We start from the raw sequence: 22,358 nt of genomic DNA on the forward strand, positions 1-22,358 counted from the left end.
ATAAGGTATTAAAAACATCACTTCTAGTTTCTCTGAGAAACCAAAAGTCATTTGTTTTACTCTCAGAGCTTGGTCTGAGCTCTGCAGAGGCTGGGGATAGCCTCCAGAAGGGGGGGCAGCCCCCAAGAAAGCGGCGATAGGCGTTAGCTGGAACCAGAGATATGGGCAATCTGTGGGTTTTGGAATCTTTAAATCTTTGGGTTAAAATCCTTGAGTCAGTGCCCAAGTTTTGGACACGTGTGACTCAAGTCCATAAGAGTCACGAAAACGCGACTTGAGTATGTCCGAGTCATCCGAGTCTTGGCCCATCCCTGCCAAATTCTAAACCCACACATATAATATGTACTGAAAGGGTACAAAAATGGGAAACAAATTAACCCTTTCTACCACTCTTTTAATTTTAAAAAATTGTGGTTTAAGCGGTAACTATTCTGCATGAGGCAATTTTGTGCAGGGATGTGTGGTGGCTGGACAAAGCCGGCTCTGCTCCGAGAGTGGAGCGTGCAGGAGCTGAGGAGCCAGCCTTGGATGGCATGAGGATGCGTGTTCTTTCCCAAATGGCACAAGAGACTGGAACCTTTCCTGTACTGGGGAGAGGAATGTATATAGAAGATTGGCCTTCTTTAGTACCCCACACTCAAAATCAGGGAAGTGCAGTGGGTGTGGAGGCAGGGGAGGCAGAGCCTCCCCACCAAGTCCTTTGAAAAGTGCCATTGGGGCGGCAGGGGAGGCAGAGCCTGCCCACCGGAGTCCTTCGAAAAGTGTTGCCGCTGTGTGAGGCACCCACGGGTGCTTGGGTGCCTCACACGGCAGCAACACTTTTTGAAGGACTCCCCTGCCGGTCCACCCAGCACTTTCTGAGGGACTCTGGTGGGGAGGCTCTGCCTGCCCTGCCTCCTCACCTGGCAGTTTTCAAAGGACCCAGTGGGGAGGCTCCTGCAGAGCCGAGCCGCCGAGGCGAGCGGCCCTGCCCAGCCAGCAGAGGGACTGGCGAGCGGGGTCCTGCCTGGCTCTCTCCGCGCGAGCCGGGAGGGACGGCGGGCGGGATCAGGTTTCACATCCTGAGCAGCCTGGCTGAGCGCAGCCGGAGAGGCGCACGGAGGGAGCCTGGGCGGCGCGGCCCGAGCGGGGACATGGCGGAAAGCAGGTGAGCGGCGTCGCCGGAGCCCGCCGGGAACTCGGGAGCGCGGCGGGGCGCTGCCCGGCCGCCTCCCGCCCTACCTGTTGAGCGGGTGGGGCGCAGGGCCGGGCCGCCACTGTCGGGCTCCTCAGCCGCCATTCCGCGCTCCTTTCCCGGCGGGCTGGCGGCTGAGGAGCCGAGGAGGGAGGACTGCAAAGTCCGGGGCAAACTTTCGGGCGGTCCGCGAGGGGGTCTGAGGGAGGAGAAGGGCCGGCCAGGAGGCGCCGTTCGTCGGCTCCGAGCTCACTCGAGGCCGGGGAGGGAACCGCCTGAAGTTGGGAGGCGGACAAAAGACGGGCGGAGGGGAAAACGGGGAGTTGTGGGGAAGGGACGAGGTGGAAGGGAAGTTTCGCTCTCCCCACAGATTGGCTTGGCGGCCTTTGCAGCCCAAGCCTATGCGTGTCTACTCAACAGTAAGTCGCTTTATAGTCAGTGGGGCTTACTCCCAGGAAAGTGTGGATAGGCTTCAGCCTTATAACACAATCCTATGCGTGCCTACTCAGAAGTAAGTTCCATTATAATCAATGGAGCTTACTCCCAGGAAAGTGTGATTAGGAATGCAGCTTTACAACCAATCCTATGCATGCCTACTCAGAAGTAAGTCCCATTGTGTTAAGTTGGACTTACTCCCAGGAAAGTGGGCATAGGATTGCAGCCTTAGAGGAAGGTGATCCGAGGCTTGTTTATACCTTATGCTTGGAGGTGAAGGATACCCTCTGACTGCCTCTGGTCTGAGTGATTAATTAACTAACCCCTGTGCTGTGTCTGTGATTGCTTCAGGGTGCAGTCCTATACTGTACACTTTCCTGGGAGAGTAAGTCCCACTGAATAGAGTGAGGCTTACTTCTGAGTAGGCATTTCCCAGTGAACAGAGTGGTGTTTACTTCTGAGTAGGCATGCCCCACTGAACTGATGGGACTTACTTCTGAGTAGGCATGCCAAGGATTGCAGTGGCAGTGTGGTAGGTACTGCTGAATAATGTGTGGCACACTCATGCCTCATGTTTGGGATCATGCACCCTTGCATTCTGCCAGTATTGACCCCCCCCCCCATCTCCTGCTGCCATCCATACTTGGTAGTTGCTGGCCAGGGATTAGAATATATGCTTCTCCCAGAACCAAGCATTAAAAGGGATGGGGGAGGGGAAATCACCTTTGAACCACTAATTAACTGCCTTGATTATGACTTGGTGGTTAAAGAACAACTGATCTTGCAGTATGGTCTTGTCTATGTGCTTTTAGAAATGGCATACTTGCTAAGTATGTGCAGGAAAGGAATTACTATATGACATAATGATGCCATGGTTATCTTATGCAGTGGGATGTCATGGTCCCAACAGGCCCCATATTTCCTTTGAAACTCCATTTCCCAGCTGCGTAATGGAAAAAAGAATTATTGTTTTCCGTGTCTGTTTTGATGAACATTGTTAATTTTTAAAATTGTATGTAAAATTGTGAACTTTTTGTTGAAAAGCGGTATATAAATACTGATAATAATAATAATAAAATAAAATAAAGTGCAACTGGGTTCAAAATGTTTGGGAAAAATAATATGAATGCCATTGTTGTTATGAAGAATATTTATATACTGCTTTTCAGCACAGTAGTTCACTAAGCTATCAACAATATTTCTTTTATAAGGACTGAGTATGCAAAGAGAAAAAGCTATTCTACACATCAACTAGGATATAGGTTCCTGCTGAACTTTTTAGTCCTGCAAGGGTCATTGACTGCACAAGTTCCTTGAGTTATGAAGGTCTAGTTGCTCTAGTCAGGTGGCTATTTGATTGAACTGGTCAGCCACTGACCTTTTGTGCCTCTTTTCTGTGGTGTTTCTAGTTTTTGTCTGTAGTGTCTGAGAACAAAGAATGCAAAAAGTTAACTTGGTCCTTTTTATAGGATGGGCATCTAATTTTGTAAGCATATGTATGTTTTTGAGTTTTACACAGAATATAATTATTTTGTGTCTAACTTTGTATATCTGGATACATTTTGGTCTACCTCCTTATTTTGTATAAATTATGGAGAACCTAAATAACTTTTATGCCTTTCTGGTGACTTTCATTGTCACAGCACAACTTTTTTTTTTTAAATGAGCAAACAACTTATTCTACAGTTTAGAAGTGGAATCTAAAGAATCACTCTACTGCACTCAAAGGCTTGGGGCATTACCAGTAGGATTTTTAGCATATTTCTTTGAAAAGCAGACTCCACAATATTTTGCAAGCTGTTTTTAAACATTTCCTCAGTTTCAAAAGTGGTTTGCAATGTGCCTTGGGTGGGGGATGCTGTTTGAGTAATTCAAGCTCAAAAGCCCTGTGGATTCATGGAATTGTGCAGTTTTTCAGCTTGCAGCTTAGTTGATGTGCTCTGTGGTACTAGTGCAGAAGTGCAGCTCTTTCTAATGGGTGTTTACTTGAAAGTAGGTCACACTGAGTTCAGTGTCTATGAACTCTTCAGTGCAGGTATAGTGCACTGGATTGCAACCTTGATCTAAACATGTTGATCTGTTCATGATAGAGAGCTTTTGCTGCAGTTGTTTGAAGGAACCTTATACAGAGGGGCTGCAGTTCAGTGGAAGAGCATCTCCCTTGTATGTAGAAGGTCCCAAGTTCAATCCTTGGCATGTCCACGTAAGGTAGAAATAAATTTCTTTTTGAAATCTTGGAGAGCTGCTGCCAGTCAGTGGAAACAATACTGAGCTAGATAGACCAGTGGTCTGATACAGTATAAGGCAACTTTATATGTTCCCTGTGTATGTGTTGCTTTTCAGCTTGTTTCCTTTTGTCTGTTTTGGAGCCCATTTCTATATACAGTTGGCTCACATCTTATGTGAGAGTTATGTTCCATGTTTATGTCATGTTCTGTAACTTCAGAAGGAATTGCAGTGATCTTCTGGAGTTGGAGTTCCTTCATAAGTGTAATGAATAATTAATTCCATGGGAGGGGGGTTGTATGTGTGTGTGTTCCTATGCTGTTACAAATCTTATCGCTTGGCATATTTAGATTTTTTTAAAAACTTAAGATATTTTTATCCCGCCCTTAAAAGTGGTGAACAACATAATAAAAACAATGAAATCAATAACATTTTGGAGGGTTATATCTGTTTTAAAGTATTGGAATACTAGTTGTAGGTCCTATTTGAAAAAACTGTTGTATTTTTTAATTCATTTTAATTTATTCATATCCTGACTTTCCTTTAAGTTGTACCCCATTGTGATTTATCCCCAAGTATAAAACAGGGATGTCCAAACATTTTGGCAGGAGGGCCACATCATCTCTCTGACACTGTGTTGGGGGCCGGGGAAAAAAAGAATTAATTTACCATTTAAAACTTGAATAAATTTACATAAATGAATATATTAGAGATGGAACTTATATGAATGAATGAAGGTCTTGCAGTAGCTCAAGGCCTATAAAAAGCCTTACACAAAGCAAGGCCACCTTTTCCTTCGCTGCCACTGCTGCATCACAGACGTGAAACAGCAAGTAGTGGAGGGAGCCCTTGTCCTACAGCTCAGGTGAGAGGTCAAACAGTCGTCCTCTTGCTGAGAACAGTTGCATCAGGCCAGCACAGGTTCCAGTAAGTCTCTGGAGGACCAGAGGCTCATTGGAGACTGGGGGCTCCCTGAGGGCCTGATTGGGAGCCCCCAAGGGCCGCAAGTGGCCCCTGGGCCGGGATTTGGGCACCCCTGGTATAAAACATAGAAATAAAACACTTTATAATACATTTGCAAACAATAAAACTGCACTAAACTACACAAAAACAGCATGTAGAAAATGATAAAATAAAGATGTAATTTCACTACAAAATTAAAAGGCTTTGCGGAATAAAAAAAGTTTCATCCATTTAAAAAATGGACAAGGAGGAAGACAGTTGGATTTCAGTGGAGAGGACATTCCAGAGTTCTGCTTCTGAGAAGACCACATGGTTGGCACTTGTCAAATTGACTTCTCCTAGAGCCAGGCCCAAGACCAGGGCCTAGAAACCGATCTTGGAGCCTTACAAGATCCATATGGAGAGAATTTTTTCTTAAGGTAACCCAGTCCCAGACCATTAAGGGCTTTAAAGGCCAAAGCCACTCCTTTGGATTAATCCCAGAAGCAAGCCATTGCAGTTTATATATTGGGGTAATACGGGCAATACACCCTGTACAACCCCTGGGCAGCAATATTTTGCACTAGTTTAAATTTCCAGACAGTCTTTAAAGACAGCTCCATGTAGGGGGCACTGCAGTGTCCAGTCTGAGAGTCCATAGCATAGGTCACTAGAGTTAGGTTTGACCTTTCAAAGTGAGGGCACAGCTAGTGAATTAACTAAAGCTGTGCAAAGGCACTCCTGAGCGCAGCAAGCACCTGAACATTCAGGTTCAGTCTCTGAACCCAACAGTTCACCAAACTATGTACTTAATCTTTCAGAAAAGTGCACTCCAAATTATGTCTCACACCACCAAGCAGATCAGCAGAATTGTGGTTTATGACCTAAGCCTCTGAAAGAAGTGTAATAAATATGGAAAACCAAGAGACTAAGTAATTGGAATGTATGGTGTTCAAAACAATACATTTATTTAGATTCTTAAACTTGCCCATCAGGTTATGTCACAAAATTCTATGTAAGAAACTTTAGCCAAGATTAGTTAAACAAGAATGTGTAGGTGGCCTTTCTGTACTTTAGTACAAGTAAATAATGAAATGCTTTGTATACATATAATATGAAACTGCTATCTTGTTTAAATATGTTGTAACCTGTCTGTTTAAAAGTTGTAATCAAGCCCTGGATAGAGTTCTCCTGGATCACCTTGAAACTCAGTTTATTTGTACCAGGAAGGTAAGGAAAATCCTGTTCTTCTTGGCAAGGTTGTATTAAATGCTGCAACAATGGCTTTTGCGGTGTGGTTATTATAGTTGTGCATCTGCATGCATTAATAGGCCAGTATGATTTTTACAATTAAGGTGAGCATAGACCACCCTAAAGAAACAGAATTTCACCAGGCTTATTTCAGTGTTCACAGAGGAATGATCTTTATTGACCTCTCGTTTTTCAGTTTCTTTCCATTACTGGTATAGGTTTTAAAAGGTACACTTCAAATTAGATACAACAGTGCTTTATTCTTCTCAGTTTTGCAGTAACTTAGTGTATTGTAATTTAATGGGGAACTCATATCTGATGATAGCCATCTCTGAAAGACTGAAGAGTGATTTCAAACAAGATTCTTTTGCCTTGTTTTAGTGTGAAAATAGCTATGACCCAGTTGTTTTAGAAGTTAAGTCTTGTTACTGCTGCCTCATGGGAACTTCCAAATTTGCAACAGCAAACTGTGTTCCTTAGTGAAACATTTTGAAGGCAGACGGCAAAACATACAAAACACCATAAAATGTGTGAAACACCTCATAACATTACACTTTTATTTGTATTGTCATTTCAGCTTTTTGCTCTGCCCCATTGCAAAAAAAGCAAAATGAGTGCTTAGATCTCAAAAAATTGAGTACTGTATTGTTTCTGAACAAATGAAGTCTAACAGCTTTAAAATGCCTTCCTATATCATTCTGGTCTAAAGGATGTGTGTGTACTGTTCTTTCCCCTCTCTCCTCCAACCACGATTCAAAAAGTCAACAACCACCTGTATATGTAAAATCTATTTTATTTTCTGCTGAATCAGGGTTTTACAGGACATTGATTCCTGTTCTTTGGATCAAAATAATTTAAAAGTGATAATGGGTGGCAGCAGTGATTACTAGATTGTGGTTACGTCCGCCAAGTTTCCGTTTGGATAGTTTTTATGATTCTGTATTTAGAATGAGATTGTCTAATTGGAAACCTGTTAGTGTACTCTGTAAGTATACAAACCAAAGAACAATTCTAGATCATTCTGGGTTGATCATTTTATACATCTGTTTTATTAAATCTCGGTTTATGGTTTTATAATCCATAGTTTTATCATTCCTGATATTTAAAAGATCAATTTTAACCTGCAGAATGTTGGATCCAGAGTTCTTTGTACAGTATAGCGTGCCAAAATGTTACATGGAGAGTCAGTTTGACACACAGACAAACTTTCAGTTCATTGAGATTGAAGTGCAGGTCCTGCATGTGCCCAACTAAAACAGTAGAATGCTTAAAAATTAATAAAAGATCAAGCAGTTCTTCTGTTCTTTTTTGAATGCATAGCCAAGCAGATAAGACAGCTGTATGATGTCTCAGAATTATTGCATGAGTCTGCCCTCAAGCATGCTGTTTTCCTAAATCCTAATCTCTCTGTCAGTAGTCTTTACATGTTGTTAAAAACATTGCCCATTCTTTAATCTGGTCTCTATACAGCCATGTGGAGCCAACAGCCTGCCCACCTGTGCAGATCAGCAAATTGGAGGATTAAAGCCTCTTGTCCAACAAAGAGAACAAATGGACTGTATTGTAAATCTTTCTGAACAACTTGATCGCAACAGGAAAATCAGTATTATAGAATGAAGAACCCAGAGAAACAACTTACATGTTCAGATTTTTGACGGCTTGTAACTAGTTTTCTCATCTGCAAAGTACTTTTATTTAAAACTACCCCTTCAGAATAAGCAGAAATAGAAAGAACATATTGTCATAAAAATCCCTCAAACAGTACAATTTAAAAATCTTAAAGTGGTTGGAAGGGTTGTAGGGTCTAGTCTGGCTCTTGTTCTCTTGGGCTGCAATTCTAAACATGCTTATTAAAAAATCCCATTTTACACAGTTAAACTTTCTTCTGAGAATATATGCACAAGATAGGACTGCAATTCCTTATATTTATATGAACTTGGATATCAGCAGGGGCTTTTATTGTGTTTGCTGTGTTTGTTATTATTGTTTAAAATTGATTTCATGTCCTGTTGTGCACAGTTTTGAATATTGTAATGGAGAAGTGGTATTGAAATGGCATAAATATCGAAGGGGTTTGCCTTTAACTTTACTATGTGTTTACAAATTTAGTAAAGAATTTTGACTGTAAGGAGATGTATGTATTCATTTTGATAGATTTAAGAATGTCCTTGTGGAAGATGACATTGACATGAGATGGAGGGAAGGAGTTACAAAACTCCCTATCCCAGCGGTTCCCAAACTTTTTTGACTGGAGGCTACTGAACTACTGGCCATAGCTCCCCATTAGGGCTACAATCCTGTACATTGTATAGGGTAATGAGTTTTTTGCAAGGATTCCATGGCTGGTTGCCATGGCTCCTAGAGGATCCCCGGCACACAATTTGGGAACTTCTGTCCTATCTGAGGGTCCAATTCTATCCAGCACAGCAACAGTGGCTCCAAATGGCCACTGCCAGATCCTGTGCTGGATCTGAGCAGGCTGGAGGTCTACTTGGGTAAGGGACTTTAATCTCCTTACCCTGAGTAAAAGCCCAGCCTGCTCAGTGAGGCTTCTTGAGTCTACACCAGCTAAATCACTGGTGCAGATATGAGAACCCTCATCATGTCAGGTTTTCAAGCCCAACATGGGGGATAGTTTTCAGCGGAGGAGGCCTCCACCGGTCCCTCCTCCCATTCTGCCCTTCCCTGTCCAGAAACACTTCCCACCACCCTGTGTCGCCCAATGCTTACCTGCTTGTTGGCGGTGGCAGGCAGTGGCATCGATGGGGTGGCACAGGCCGCCCTGCTGGCATTGTATGTTTGCGACACCCATCGCTAGCTGAGCCTGCAGCTGGGGTGGCACAGGTCCCTCTGCAGGCATTGCATGTTTGCGACACCCATTGCTAGCTGGGGCTGCAGCACTTGGCAATAGAGCAGCCTAGGATCGGGCTGTCCATCAGCACTGATAAGGGAGTTAGTAAACTGTCCAGGAGAACTTTTCTGCTAATGGAGAAGGAATTCAACTGTGAAATCCTATTAAGTTCTTATGTTTTTATGATTTTCTGTTTTTACATTTGAGTTTAGTGTTTTAAAATTGCATTGATGAAAGTATAAAAGCTGCTTCAAGGGCATCTGTAGGAGGTGGGGTAAAAATGGAATAAGCATAAAAGAATCCAGACTGCCAAGTCATCAGGAGGCATCTTGACTGCCCTGCTACTACACACCAACTCCAAATTAGAACATCTTTATGCCTTGACAAACTTGCACAGGCATTATCCAGCTATAAATTGGGATCTTATTCTGCAAGGTGCCATTTGGTGTCATCTATCCAAGATTATAAGTTTTGGGTTTTCCAGAAAAAGCTGTCATGAAAAGTGGATCACAAACAATTGCTAGGAGATGAAAACTACAGCACAAAGAAAATGAAACAGATACATGGGAGTTGGTCTAACTGGAACTAGTGCAGGAGAAGGGGTGCAAGCCCTCAATGTATTGAATATTTTGAGGTTGTCTCCCATGCTTTCCAATTTATGACTGGATAATGTATGGGCAAGTTTGTCAAGGCATAAAGGTGTTCTAATTTAAAGTTGGTGTTTTAAATAGCAGAGCAGTCAAGATGCTTCCTGATGACTTTGCAGTTTGAATTTTAATCTTTCAGACTCTTCAACCTTGTTAATTGAGTTGTGGTAAAGATATTAGGCAATAGTCTCCCTTGCTACTAGGATGTGGTCTGATTGCCTTCTTAGGTAAATGATTTAAAAGAAACACATGTATATGTACTGCTAAAATATATAAAGCCTATTTGCAGTTTGAAAATCAGACAGTTCTCAGTGCATTTGACCTTTGCTACCCCCCTTCCCATTTTGATCTGTTGAACAAAGTCGTTTGCCCTAAATATCTATTTCAGCTCCAGGGTATAATAACCTCCAATTCATCCTCTGCAGATTGTTGGTCACAATGCTGACATTTTTGCTTTGATTGCAAAATCCAGAAACAACTGTGTGTGGGAGTACATTTGAAGTCTTATATATATTCATGGGTCCAGTGGTTCTATGCAGTGTTCATGAACCTTGGAATAGCAGCTTTCCCTTCATATATGAATGGAACTTCCACGTTAGTGTGTTAATGATGAGGTATAAATTAATGAACTACAAAGATACATGTAAACATATTGCTATACCCCATGTTTATCTATAAATTCAGTATAAGCTCCTGTTATATGTTGTTCCATACAACAGGTATCTTTGAGTCTCCTTGATGGCCCTTTACTCTTCTTTTGCTTGCTGTAAATTAACATGCTCCATTTCTAAAGATAACAATTCCTGTAGTTTCCTCCTGGGTCTCAAATACTGCATTAGGCCTTCTGAAGTCATGGCTGCCATTGCTGCTTCTGCTCAGAGTTACTAGCCAGTTGTGGCCTAGACCACTTCGGCAGAGTTGGGAAAATGTAGGTTACAGTGCTAGGTTACAGTGCTAGATGTGTTTACTTGGGAATAAGATACGCTGAGCACAGTGGTTCTTATGCCCAAGTAAACATGCATAGGATTACTCTTCCTGAATTGAATTCAGAAGCCTATGACTTTTTTATTAGAAATTTAAACCTCCTAATCTATGGTGTTATACCAATATAAAACTTTTTTGAAGGAAAGGATAGAGAATATCTGCTGCTTATAATATAAAATACAGATAGGTAATGTTCTTGTATCTGCCAAATGCAATAGTTCTTTCTTTAGACTTCAAAGAAACCTAAATTACTTGTCTCATAGATTCAACAAATGAGAAGACCTGGATTTTGATTTACTGTTAGTTCAAGATAAACCATATCTTGTAATTATGTAATTTACTGTTAGTTCAAGATAAACCATATCTCCTCCTGCTACCCAAATGGAAGGTGCTAGTATCTTTCTGTTGTTTCTTAAAGCAGGCCATGTCCCATTGTGTGTAAACCGGTGGTTCCTGCTGAGGACGGAGGAGGGGGTTTTCACTGACCTCCACCTGCACTGGCCTCCAAGGGTGTATGGGGAGCCCCACAGGTGCCTCTGCAGGGCTCCCAAAGCCTTAGAAAAGTTAAAAATAGCGTTTGGAAACCACTTTCCATTTCATGCTCAAAAACCGGAAGTAATTTCCTATCAATATTTTTAACTTTTCTAAGGCTTGAGGAGCCCTGCAGAGTCATCTGCTGGGCTCCCCTCACCCCTGGGAGGCTGGCAGGGGTAAGTGAAAAAACCCTTCTGTCCCCAGCACCAGTGCAATCCTGGGGATCCTGTCATTCCCTTCCTGCCCCTTAAGGGACCTGGGACAAGTGCTTTCCAGGCTTGTGGGTCATGACCCACCAGTTTAGAAACCACTGGTGTAAACCATTTGGCTCTGTAGCTTATACCAGTTTGAAATCCCTCTTTATTTTCTGTTAAGTAACTCATAACAATGTGGCAGTGAATCCTAAAGCTCATAGAAAAAAAAACCTGCCTTGGAGATAATTTCCTGTTTATTAAATAATGCGTACTATTTATTACAAGCTTGTTAAAATAACCATATGGATTCATTTTTTAAATCTTGTTTCTTGGTTGCTTCTTCCTCTTCTGTGAGGCCCTTAGTTATCCTCCACGTCATCTTTTTCCTGGCTCCCAATTAACTGTCAGAAGAATGCCTAAGTTTCTCAAGTACAAATTATCCTTTAGTTTTATTTAGTCTAAGTCTCCATAGCCTTACTGGAACACCGTCTTGTTGTAACATGTATTCTACATGTAAATCCCTCTAGGTACTCTGAGCTCATACAGCCAGTAATGTCATCATTTATAATATAAATTAAAAGTAGGGTAAACATGAGGATCTGGTTTCATCTGCTTTCTTGAAAAGTTTCTGTGGACAGTCTATTAGAGTTCTCTACTAGGAGGTTTATAATGAGTTAATTTTTAGCCATCATTAAGTCCTCTTGTGGAAAATGTTGTAGTGTGTTGATTGTCTTTTTTGGCAGGAATAAAGCTAATATTGAAAACTGCTTTTTAGCCAAGAAAAATAGACTTCACATACTGTTTTTAGGAGTCAGCTATTAAAAACAAGTCACTGGACAAACCTACCTACTTAAATATTGCTAGGCATGATTGCTCATTATATAAAACGAGGCAAATCAGGTGGATTTTATCAGTCAAAGTGGAAGATCGAAAGGACCTTCTCCTATTTAGACCCTTTGTCGTTCCCTTTTGAATTGGTTCAGCTCTTCCTTGTAGTGTTTATAAAGAAACCCTTTCCCCTTCTATTCACACACACAGTAATGCTGGTTAGAAACCCCATGTCAACCATAAGACAGGTTGGAAAGAACTCATTGTTTCATCAGCTAAGTCAGTGATTCCCAAACTGACAGAGGCAGTTCTACACAGCTCACACAGGCACTGTAACCTTGGCCAGGCCAAGATTGTGCAAGATCTTATGTGATCTTGGGAGGAGTGCTGGTGGCTATCTCGTCCTGCTGTATCAGGGCACTGCTGTGACAGGGTGCCCTGAAAGAAGGAGCCAAGATCAGGAATTTGGGAATTTGGGAATGGCTGATCTGTGAGGGGCTTTCTTAGATTTTTGACTAAGTTTTAAGAGTTGTTTTGAAGATACTTTGTTGACTAGTACTAGTGAAAAAAGGAAAACAGTTATCTTAACTTCCATGCTTACTTTAAAATTGCTTGTGTTCTTGCTGAGGCAGGGGAAATGAAAGGATAGATTTTATTAGGCCAATAAGGTTGCATGGCTTGCTTTTTTAAAGAATGCAAGGATTTGAGTCTTTACAGACAGGATAGTCAATGCATGTGTAAAAGACTGTTTCCAGGCACTTCATTCCGTAGTTCAGGGTTGTCCAACTTATTTCATACAGTGGGCCAAATAGAATTCATGGTGCCTGCTGAGGGCCTGAAGTGACATCATTACACAGGGATGCCATTAAGCTGATGATGGCTAGAAATAAGCTCTTTGTTCTCACATAGAAACTCATTAGCTGCAAATGACAGAAGAGAAAATGTGCAAATATTTTCAGAGCCCAGTTATCAGGTGGGCTGCCCTTTTCACAGTGCTGCTTCTGCCACAGTGTCATTTTGCAGCTCAGCAGCTGAGAGGTGATCTGAGAAGTGACACACCGTGGCAGACGTGCTGCTGCTGAAAGGATAGCCTGCATGATACTTGAACTTGGTAGTATCCTTCTCTAACCCCTCTTCATCTGCCCCTTGTAGATGAAGCATTCCTTGCCTTCTGAGGCCTCTTTCCATCTCTCTCTCCCAGAGCCTCGGCAGAAGTAGCATTGCCGAAAGGGTAGATCTGGGAGAGTTCAATTATAATAGAGCTCTTTATAATAGATAAAGAGGTTCCAGAGGCTGCATCCGGCCCACAGGCCTTATGTTTGACACCCCTGCCATAGTTGATTTAGCTCTATTGTGCTAAACTAGAAGTGTCAGAAAATGCTGTTTAGAATAAATACTAGCCATGGCAGACATTTTGCATCACAGTGAGTCTCTTTGGTCTGCTAGTCCCAATTGAAACTGCTGGTCCCAATGTTGGAATCACTTATCAGAATGGGACACAGTCATCATGTAGCCCTCAGTGGTTCTCAGACTTTTTAGCAGAATGACAATCTGTCAGGACCCACTGGAAGTGATGTCATGACTGGAAGCAACATCATCAAGCAGGAAAATTTTAACACCCCCTATATGACAAAATCAAATAAAATTAAAAGTTTACAGTATGTTTAAAAATTATTTAAAATAAAGAGGAACCCTGTTTGATCTGTTTAAAAAAAAATTTCTCAAACATCCCAAAGACTGCAGTCCTATGCACTTATCTGGGAGTAAGCCCCATTGACTATCATTATTAAAAGCATATACATAATAGCCTGTTAAAAATACAGTTCTGTTGCATTTCCCCAAATGCAGTCACATACCATACCATCAAGTCTAATACAGGTGTGCGCCACTTTGCAATGTTCTGACTTGCGACAGGATTGCATAACTGGCGACCACGTGTTGTCACGTGGTTGTCGGGGGCACACACCCCACCCTCCAGTTTCAGGTTGGTCCTCAATCATTTTAATGTGTATTTTATTTTCAGTAAACAGTTGTGCGGCACTTAATAACATAATGACAGGGATCGGAACTGCAGTCTATGTCATCAAGTGGTGCTTGACACAATCCAGTCCCTCCGCAGGGAAGGGGATGCTCTGCTCCCCTCCGGAAGGTTGTCTGAGCCTCCCAGTGGCAACACACATCCACACGCTGCCTCTGCAAGGCTCAGACTGAGGGAAATCGGGACTCTCACACAATTTCTGGTTTCCTCCATGAAACAGGAAGTTGTGCTAGAGACGCAATTTCCCTTAGTCTGAGCCTTGCAGAGGCAGCAAGCAGGCACACAATCCCACTGGGAAGCTCAGACGACCTTCCGAAGGGGAGGGGAGCAGAGCAGAGCATCCCCTTCCCTGCGGAGGGACCGGATTGCATCAAGCACCACTAGACAACAGAGATCATGGTCCCGATCCCTGTTATGAAGTGGTACATAAGAAGAGCCCCACTGGATCAGGCCAAAGGCCCATCTAGTCCAGCTTCCTGTATCTCCCAGTGGTCCAACAAATGCTTCAGGGAGCACACAATACAACAGACACAACATGCGTCCTGGTACCTTCCACTGCATCTGGCAATCAGAGGCAGCCTGCCTCTAAAACCAAGAGCTTGTGCACAACTGTATATTAACATTTAAAATAAAATACACATTAAAATGATTGGGTACCCACCTGAAATTGGTTCGTGATCCACAGTTTGGAAAACTCTGGCCTATATAGTTGTCACATATGTTGAATCTGTAAACCTGATATTTGATAAAAACCTGCACCTGGAACAATTCAGACAAGTTTAGAAGTACTGCATTTAGATGACCTAATAAAAGATATTGCCTGTTGTCTGGCTTGTTCTGTTATCAACCTTACTACCAAAAAAAATTCATATAGTGGGCATGTTCCAAATGTTTTCTACAGCTTGCTACATCAGGAATATAGCACATAAGATACAACTAAAAAACACAGCAAAGTTAACAGTGTACTATACAAACGTCTACTCTTTTTTGCATAGTTCGCTGTGTTGCAAAAGGAAGATTGTTGCTTTGAGCACTCAAACAACTAATAGAAATTGATCAGAGAGAGGGACACAGGCTCAGACAATGGGGGCAGATTCATGTCTTTACATGTTTGCCTGCATCAGCTGCATATAAAATAGGGTGAGGCCTGATTTAAAGTGCAAAATGAGTGTGTGGGTGAGGTCTGTTAAATCCTTCAGCTGCCTGCTGCTTACCTCTCTACTGACCCTCCATCCAGACACCTCTCTTAACCAGGCTGATTTGGTTTCAGAAACTTGGTGGAAAAAATGTGCTTAGAACAGTGGTTCTCACACATTCAGCACTGGCAGTAGCGTAGCTATATAAGTGCAGGGGGTAGCAAATGCACCGGGCTACAGCTACTGAGAGGGGCAACATCAGGGGCTGGGGGGCAACATCAGGGCAACTCCGCCCGCCCTCGAGTTGCCTTGGGCTGCTGCAGCACCACCAGGTACATTGGCCAGAAGCCAAGTAGACATGCTCGTAAGGCAGTGGGCTACATCTTGAGCTCTGCACTGGGCAGCAGGATCGTTCACTACGCCACTGAACACCAGGACCTGCTTTTTAGTATGAGAATGTCAGGACCCACCAGAAGTGATGTCATGACCAGAAGTGACATCATCAAGCAGGAAAATTTTTTAACAATCCTAGGCTGCAATCCTACCCACACTTACCCAGGAGTAAGTCCCATTTACTATCACTGTTAAAAGAATATGCATACAGGTAGCTGGTTAAAAATACAGGTCTGTAACATTTCCCCAAATGTAGTAATATACCATCGTAGCATCTCATCTAACATATTATAAATAAAATATTGAAATGGATGGGGACCCACCTGAAATTGACTTGCAACCCACCTAGTGGGTCCCAACCCACCATTTGATAAATTCTGACTTAGAAGAATGTGAAAGAATAGCAGAAGTGGAGACTATTCAGCATCCCTCACCAGTGTACCTCCTTAGCTTATTTAAATTGAATCCCACCTCCCACTTTATACCTGACTGGGGCAGGGCTGCTGCTGTTGTGTTTAATGAGATGAGATGAAATGTTAGTCTCATTTTCTTGGTATTTGGCGTACTCATTAGAACCTTTTCAACACTAGAGGTTTCAAAAAGTTCCTTTTAGAAACTTTCCAGTAAGACTCTACCTCTTCCAGACTTACTTCAACCTGGATTCAGAATCATAGTTCAGAAAGTAGGGCCACCTGGGGCTTCACACTGCAATCAAGAAAAATTCCTGAAAGAGCTATTTCAGAGTGACTTGTTTTCTTAAAAAGCAGGTGATTGGGATACAGTGTTGAAAGGAAGCTGACTTTCTCTCAAGTTCTGTTTCCCATCATAACTTTCTCATAAAAAGAGTATGAAGTCAGAATTTCCATTTTCTAAACAACAAAATCTTTCATGCTGCTGAAAGCCAGGGACCCCAGAATCCACTATATAATGCAGTCACAGAACCCAAATTCTGCAGTTGGGATAGGCTGGGCAAATGTGTATAAAGTTGCATATTTTCTTTGCATTACAGTTTGTACATTGCATAATTGTTTTCTTCTTTTACAGAATGCAAAAGGCTACTTTAAAATAAGGCTTTTTTGTGAGAAACAGTGGAGAAAAAAGAGTAGTATCGAAACAGAGCAATATGATTCTTGCAGCACAAGGCTATGCACATTTGCTCTGATGTTAGTCTCATTATGCTTAATGAATCTTACTGCCAGGGAAATGTGTATAGATTGCAACCTTAGAGCAGGGAAATGTGGTGTGTGCTGTGGGATGCTAATAGGAAATTCTTTCCTCAGGTCTTATCTGTCTTCTGTGGCACAGCCTAGAGCACAGTTAAGTATACTTAAGGGTCATTGACTCAAAGATGACTTAAAGCACATTAACTGTGTGCTGGTTTACACCCTATTTTTAGCTGTGCATTTTTAGCAGTTCTGCAAACTTGAATCACCAAAACCTTTTGTTGGTTTATTTTAATCAATGGAGCTGAAAGAGATAAGGCCATGGTTTGTTTTTTAGCCCATGTTGGACTGTTAGGAGAGAAACATGTGCATTCAGCACTTCATCTTTGAGACAATTTATACAAGATTCTCACTGAAATCAGTAGATATTTGTATCATCAGAGGACCTATCAAATTAATTCCTTGCACCCATGGAGATTAGGCTTATGCTTTTGCTGGAATCAAGGGCTACTATAACTCATTTAAAGTGTCGCTCTTATTAATAGAGCAATTTAGTCCATGTGGGGAAAATCTGGGGGTTTGATGAGATTGGGTACAGTAGCAGTCTGGTGTATCATCTCCTTTCCCAGCCTTGGCCATTTATTCCTGGAACTGATTCTCACTCATCAGACCCCTGAGGAACTGGAAGCTCCAAGTATGTGGTATAAGGCAGATGCACCACAGCAGATCACTGCAGATACAAATGATAGTAGAAAATGATGTACTGTAAGGGCCCGATCCTGAGCCCTGCATGCCGACTCACTGCCAGCGTGCACTGTCGCAAATGTGGTGTAAGGCACGTTTGCAAGCCCTTACCACGGGCCCAGCACTGGAGCTAGCCCAGCACAAGCCTGCACTGGGCCAGTTCCTGTACTGGGCCCATGTTCCGCTGCCCGGTGGTTACCCCTTCTCCCAAGGAGTCAGTGGCGGCTACCTAGGGCGCACAGGATACCGCGGAAGCTTTTTTGGCACCACGGCAGCCCTGCACTCTAGACATTCAGGATTGGTCTGTGAGTCAGCTGTTATTTCCATTTTTCAGATGTGAACACTCTGCAGCATTATAGTATAGTGGACCCATAGTATCTGCGGATTTGACTCGCCACAGATGCCAGCAGATACTTGGGTTCACATTTTTAAAGGGCTTTTAAAAAAAAAAAAAGCGCACCAAAATCATGTTTCCTACCTTCACATGGCCAAACTGCGCTTCCTCTAAAACTATTTTTAGAGCTGAAAGATCCATTCACAGGTCATGTGGGGTTGCTTTCTCCTCCCAGTATTGCCCCAGAATGTATTGCAATGTATTCTGGGGTGAACCGGGGAGAAACAAGGAACCTCCACACAACCTGGAAGTCAGTCTTTCAGTGCTAAAAATAGCTATAGAGGGTGCGAAACAGCATAGTTTTGGCCACACAAAGGTAAGAGACTTGATTTTGGTGCTTTTTTTTTTCTTTTTAATGCCCTTTAAATATGGACCCCAATATCCAGAGATTTTGGTATCCGCTGGGGTTTTTGTAACGGAGCCCCCACGGATACCGAAGTCCCACTTGTATTTACTGCTGCTAACATACTGGCTTTGAATAGGGTAATGACTGTGGTTCAAAGAGCTGCACATGACACCACACTCCTTTTATCTCATAAAAGAAATAAACGATCACCGTTTCAGTAATAAAAATAAATTAACCAAAAAGCAGCAATTAAAAACACAAGAAACGATAAGGAAGCAAAAATAATTACTGAGCAATGAATAGCTCAAAAACCTGTTCAAAAAGCAACATTTTCAAATGACAGTGGAATGCTGGCAAAGAGGAAGCTACGTAGATGAAATTCCTGAGTTGGAGATTTCCACATTCAGTTTCACCACAAAGAAAGATCTTTTGCATGGTTCCTCAGAAGGTGGTGTGATGAACTTAGAGCCCAATCCTGGGCTCAGTGCCGCGGCTTCGTACCTCATTGCCAAGCCTTCGCAAGCCTCACCACCAGGCTACTGCCCGTGCTAGCCCAGTGCCGGGCTACTGTGAGGCAGGCGCCAGCCTCTGTGGCTCGTTGGTCTCATGGACCACAGTAAGCAGGGCAGGGAGGAGGCGTTTTGGGGAGGGGTTGGCCAGCAGGGGGGAAGCGGTAAAGTGAGTAGCCCCATGGCAGGGCTGCTTCCCTTGCCCCGGAGAAGGGGATGAAAGTCTTGTTCTCCCGAGGTGCCGTCTGCGGTAGCCCGGGGTGTGCAGGATCCGGCGGCAGCCGCTCTCGGTGCCACTGAGGCTGGGTGCCCCAGTAGCTCAGGATTGGGCTGTTAGTAAACATGGGTAGGCAGATCTGTAAGATGGTAAGTTATGTTTTTAGTTACTGTGGTCCTAAAAGCTATTTAGGGCTTTACAGCCCAATCCTGAGCTGCCCGGTGGCCAGGGCTGCAGCAGTGCCAAAACGACTGCTACAGCATCCTATGGCCATTGGGCAGCTGCCAGTGGCTCCTCAGGAGGGACATTTGTCCCCTTTCCCCAGGTAAGGGAGGAGGCCCTGCAGTGGGGCTACTTGACTCTGCGCTGGCTATTTAACCAGTTTCAGAGTAAAGTAGCCCCATGTCAGGCCAGGAAGCCCAACACAGGGCTTTGGATCTGGAGGAGCAGAGTTGCACTGGTCCTGCCCCCTCCTGCCACACCTCCTCCCCCTTTCCCGCTTTTCCCTTGCCCTCCCCCCTGCTCGGAACGCCTCTCCCTGCCCCAACTTACCAGTCTGCTGCCCAGCGCTTGCTTGGAGCTCTGGGTGACAGTCACCCATCCTCTGCCTGGCGCTGTCCAAGCAATAAGTGTTGCAGATCTGTCTTATGGCATATTTGTGACTTTGTGTGCCAGCTCTGGGTGGCGTGGGTCCAATAGGATTGAGCCCTTAGAGTTAATAGCTAGTCAGTGCTTTGAATCATGCCTAGAAACAAGTGGTAGCCAGTGCAGCTGTTATAACAGTGGAGCAATATACTGCTAAACACTAGCACAGATTAAGACCAGCAAGTGCATGAAGTACTTTTATAGGCTGTGGAGGTATGGGGACATACTGTATCCTAGAGGAAATCTTGGAGAATGAATGAGGTGGGGGATGTCTTCCGAAGACATTACAGGTCCAAAGTGCTCTTATTGCTTCTTTTTAATAGCCATTGACAAGTGGGAAACAGAAGAAATTGTTGCAAGTAATCTTAAGGAGGTAGACATCAGTGATGAGGTAAGCCTGAGTCCTTGGCCTCTGAAGGAGGTTTGGGACACCCTGGGACATATGCTGGACTGGGTTATGTCATCTGAGGGATTTGGTAAATCTTGTTCACTGTTGCAGTATATCATTGTCACTGATGTAGAACAAACAAATCTTGCAATACCATATCTGCTTTGCTCAAGTAGTGGTGTGCAGAAAGTTCACAATTCACTGAAAGGTCTTCAAGTCAGATCTTAACCAGATACCTTTGCTTTCTGAGACAAGATTTTTTGCATTCACTGTATTTACTGTTAGCTTTTCATGTCTTTTATCTGTATGTTGTTGTTTTTCTGAAGATGCTTTGAGCTGATTTGAGAGCCTTGTTTGGCTAAAAAGTGAGTTATAAATATAAATTACTTGAATGCATTTGAGAATCCCTGGATGTTTTATTGACAGAAATGGTTTTTTATTTAGTTTTTAAGAACATTGAGGCTCTTTATTTGCTACAGGCATTCTCTCTTTCTCATACCAGCAATGAATGAAACAATATAACATAAAAACAAGCAGATAGATATTCCAGCCAAGGGGTACTCTCTGGAATCTTATGTAAAGCCACCTTCCTGGAACAACTCAAGACTAATTTCACCATATGCTCCTAGGTGAGAAATTCAGGCTGTATCCAAACAGTAGGAATTGAAAGCATGTTGCCCTGAAAGCATGAAAACAGTAGGATTTTAAAGCATGTTGCCTTTTTGAAATGAAAGTGGTGTTCAGTATATTGCTAAACTTGCAGAGTAATATGACCAGTGTGTTGCACCATGCTTGGAGAATCTTAAAAAGTCTGTTGGTAAAACAGAAAATGGAATTTGTAAAAGAAAAACAAAAAAAACAACAACAGTGCTTCTTTGTACTAATTAGCACTCCAAAAGAAAGGGCTGCCTTAGGCTATTAGTTTGACAGGGTTAGATGGTGATGTAATTAGGAGCAGTGGTCTTTGCTAGGGGACCTAATCTTGTTAATAAGGGTGGGGACAAACCTGCCAACAAAGACCTATTTGGTCATGCGTATCAGACTGTAATAAAACTTAGCAACTGCTTTTAATCTCTGCATGGGGGAGACAAAGCTATAATAGCAAAACTGCTTCATCTCAGCTAGGAAATGGCTGTGGTGAAGTGTTGTATGCAGCACTCCACCCCACAACAATGGAACAATAGTAGTTAATGTTTGTTTAGCAAAATAGTGGTCTGATTGTACATCAAGATACCTGAAGCACTTGGCAGTTGGTACCCTGGTGCGTGGATCTAGAATAGAATTGTTTTTACAACTTGCCAGGGATTTCACAATGGCAGGCAAGGCCTTGGTTTTGCTAATTCAGAGAAAAGAATGTGAATATGAACCTAGCAAAATTAAAATGTAAAAAAAAATGTTAAAAGCATATTAAGAACTTGCAGAGGCTGGTTTAAGATTTATTTAAGATTATAGCTTTTGGCAAGTGTTTTGATATAATTTTAAGATCTTGTATACCCTGAAAAATAGACATTTCCTATCAAGATAATACAGCATCAAGATCAAATTAATCTGAAGGTAAGGAATTAGAAAACCTACTTTAGGATAGCACTGACCTTACCCAATGCCACTGTAGTTATGAGCATCTTTTTAAGCATGTTTGCCACGTTTGAATTTCAAAGTGTGAGAGAGATGCTTTGGTCCATAGTGCAGTACATAATGTTCCCTATATTGTTTCTTTTATTTTAGACTTTAGACCTCCTTCACCATTTCTAGCTTTCCCCCCTTCCCCCTTTTTGTTTGCTTTACTATCCAGCTTGGTGAGACATTATGAAGAACTTGCTACTCATTAGCTTGCTCGCTCATTAGTTTGTGTCATTTTGGCTGTCCTAATAAAGGTATTGCCAGACTGTGGGTTTTTCTTTTTCTGATAGACCAGTGTGGTTACCTACAATTTTGTGCACTTTCTTAATAGGTTTTTAAATGCATGGGGAACATGATCTATACTTTTGCCACTTTGACTATCCCAGTTGTGGCTAAAGCAGTGAGAAGAAAGGGTATTAAAAGATGGGATCCATCAGTGTTAAAGGCTACAATTTCACACTTACCTCGGAGTGCCATTGAATTTAGTATGACATTTGCGTAGACACGCATAGGGTTATAAATGATCTTGGGTATATCCCCTTACACTGCATAATATAAAATTATTTTTGTCGTATAAAGGCAATGGGTGGGGAGAGAATTGTGTGGGGTAAGCAATTCAACCTTCATTTCCCAATGATAAAATATGTGTAATTGTAATGAACAGTGGGTGTCTGGGAGTGTATATGTAGGAATTCCATT

The 22,358-nt window shown here is 42.6% G+C and overlaps 1 protein-coding gene across 1 annotated transcript in view; it reads left to right on the top strand.

Moving 5' to 3' along the window:
* The first annotated feature begins 1,073 nt into the window (after positions 1-1,073).
* Positions 1,074-22,358, top strand: part of LOC136649086 (rho GTPase-activating protein 39-like) — an 87,313-nt gene continuing 66,028 nt past the window's right edge. The window contains exon 1 of the mRNA XM_066625500.1: positions 1,074-1,147. Coding sequence (XP_066481597.1) covers positions 1,134-1,147 — 14 coding nt within the window. The 5' untranslated portion in view covers positions 1,074-1,133. The remainder of the gene's footprint in view (positions 1,148-22,358) is intronic.

This window comes from Tiliqua scincoides, chromosome 4, assembly GCF_035046505.1.
Source record: "Tiliqua scincoides isolate rTilSci1 chromosome 4, rTilSci1.hap2, whole genome shotgun sequence".
In the NCBI taxonomy this organism is placed as follows: domain Eukaryota; kingdom Metazoa; phylum Chordata; class Lepidosauria; order Squamata; family Scincidae; genus Tiliqua; species Tiliqua scincoides.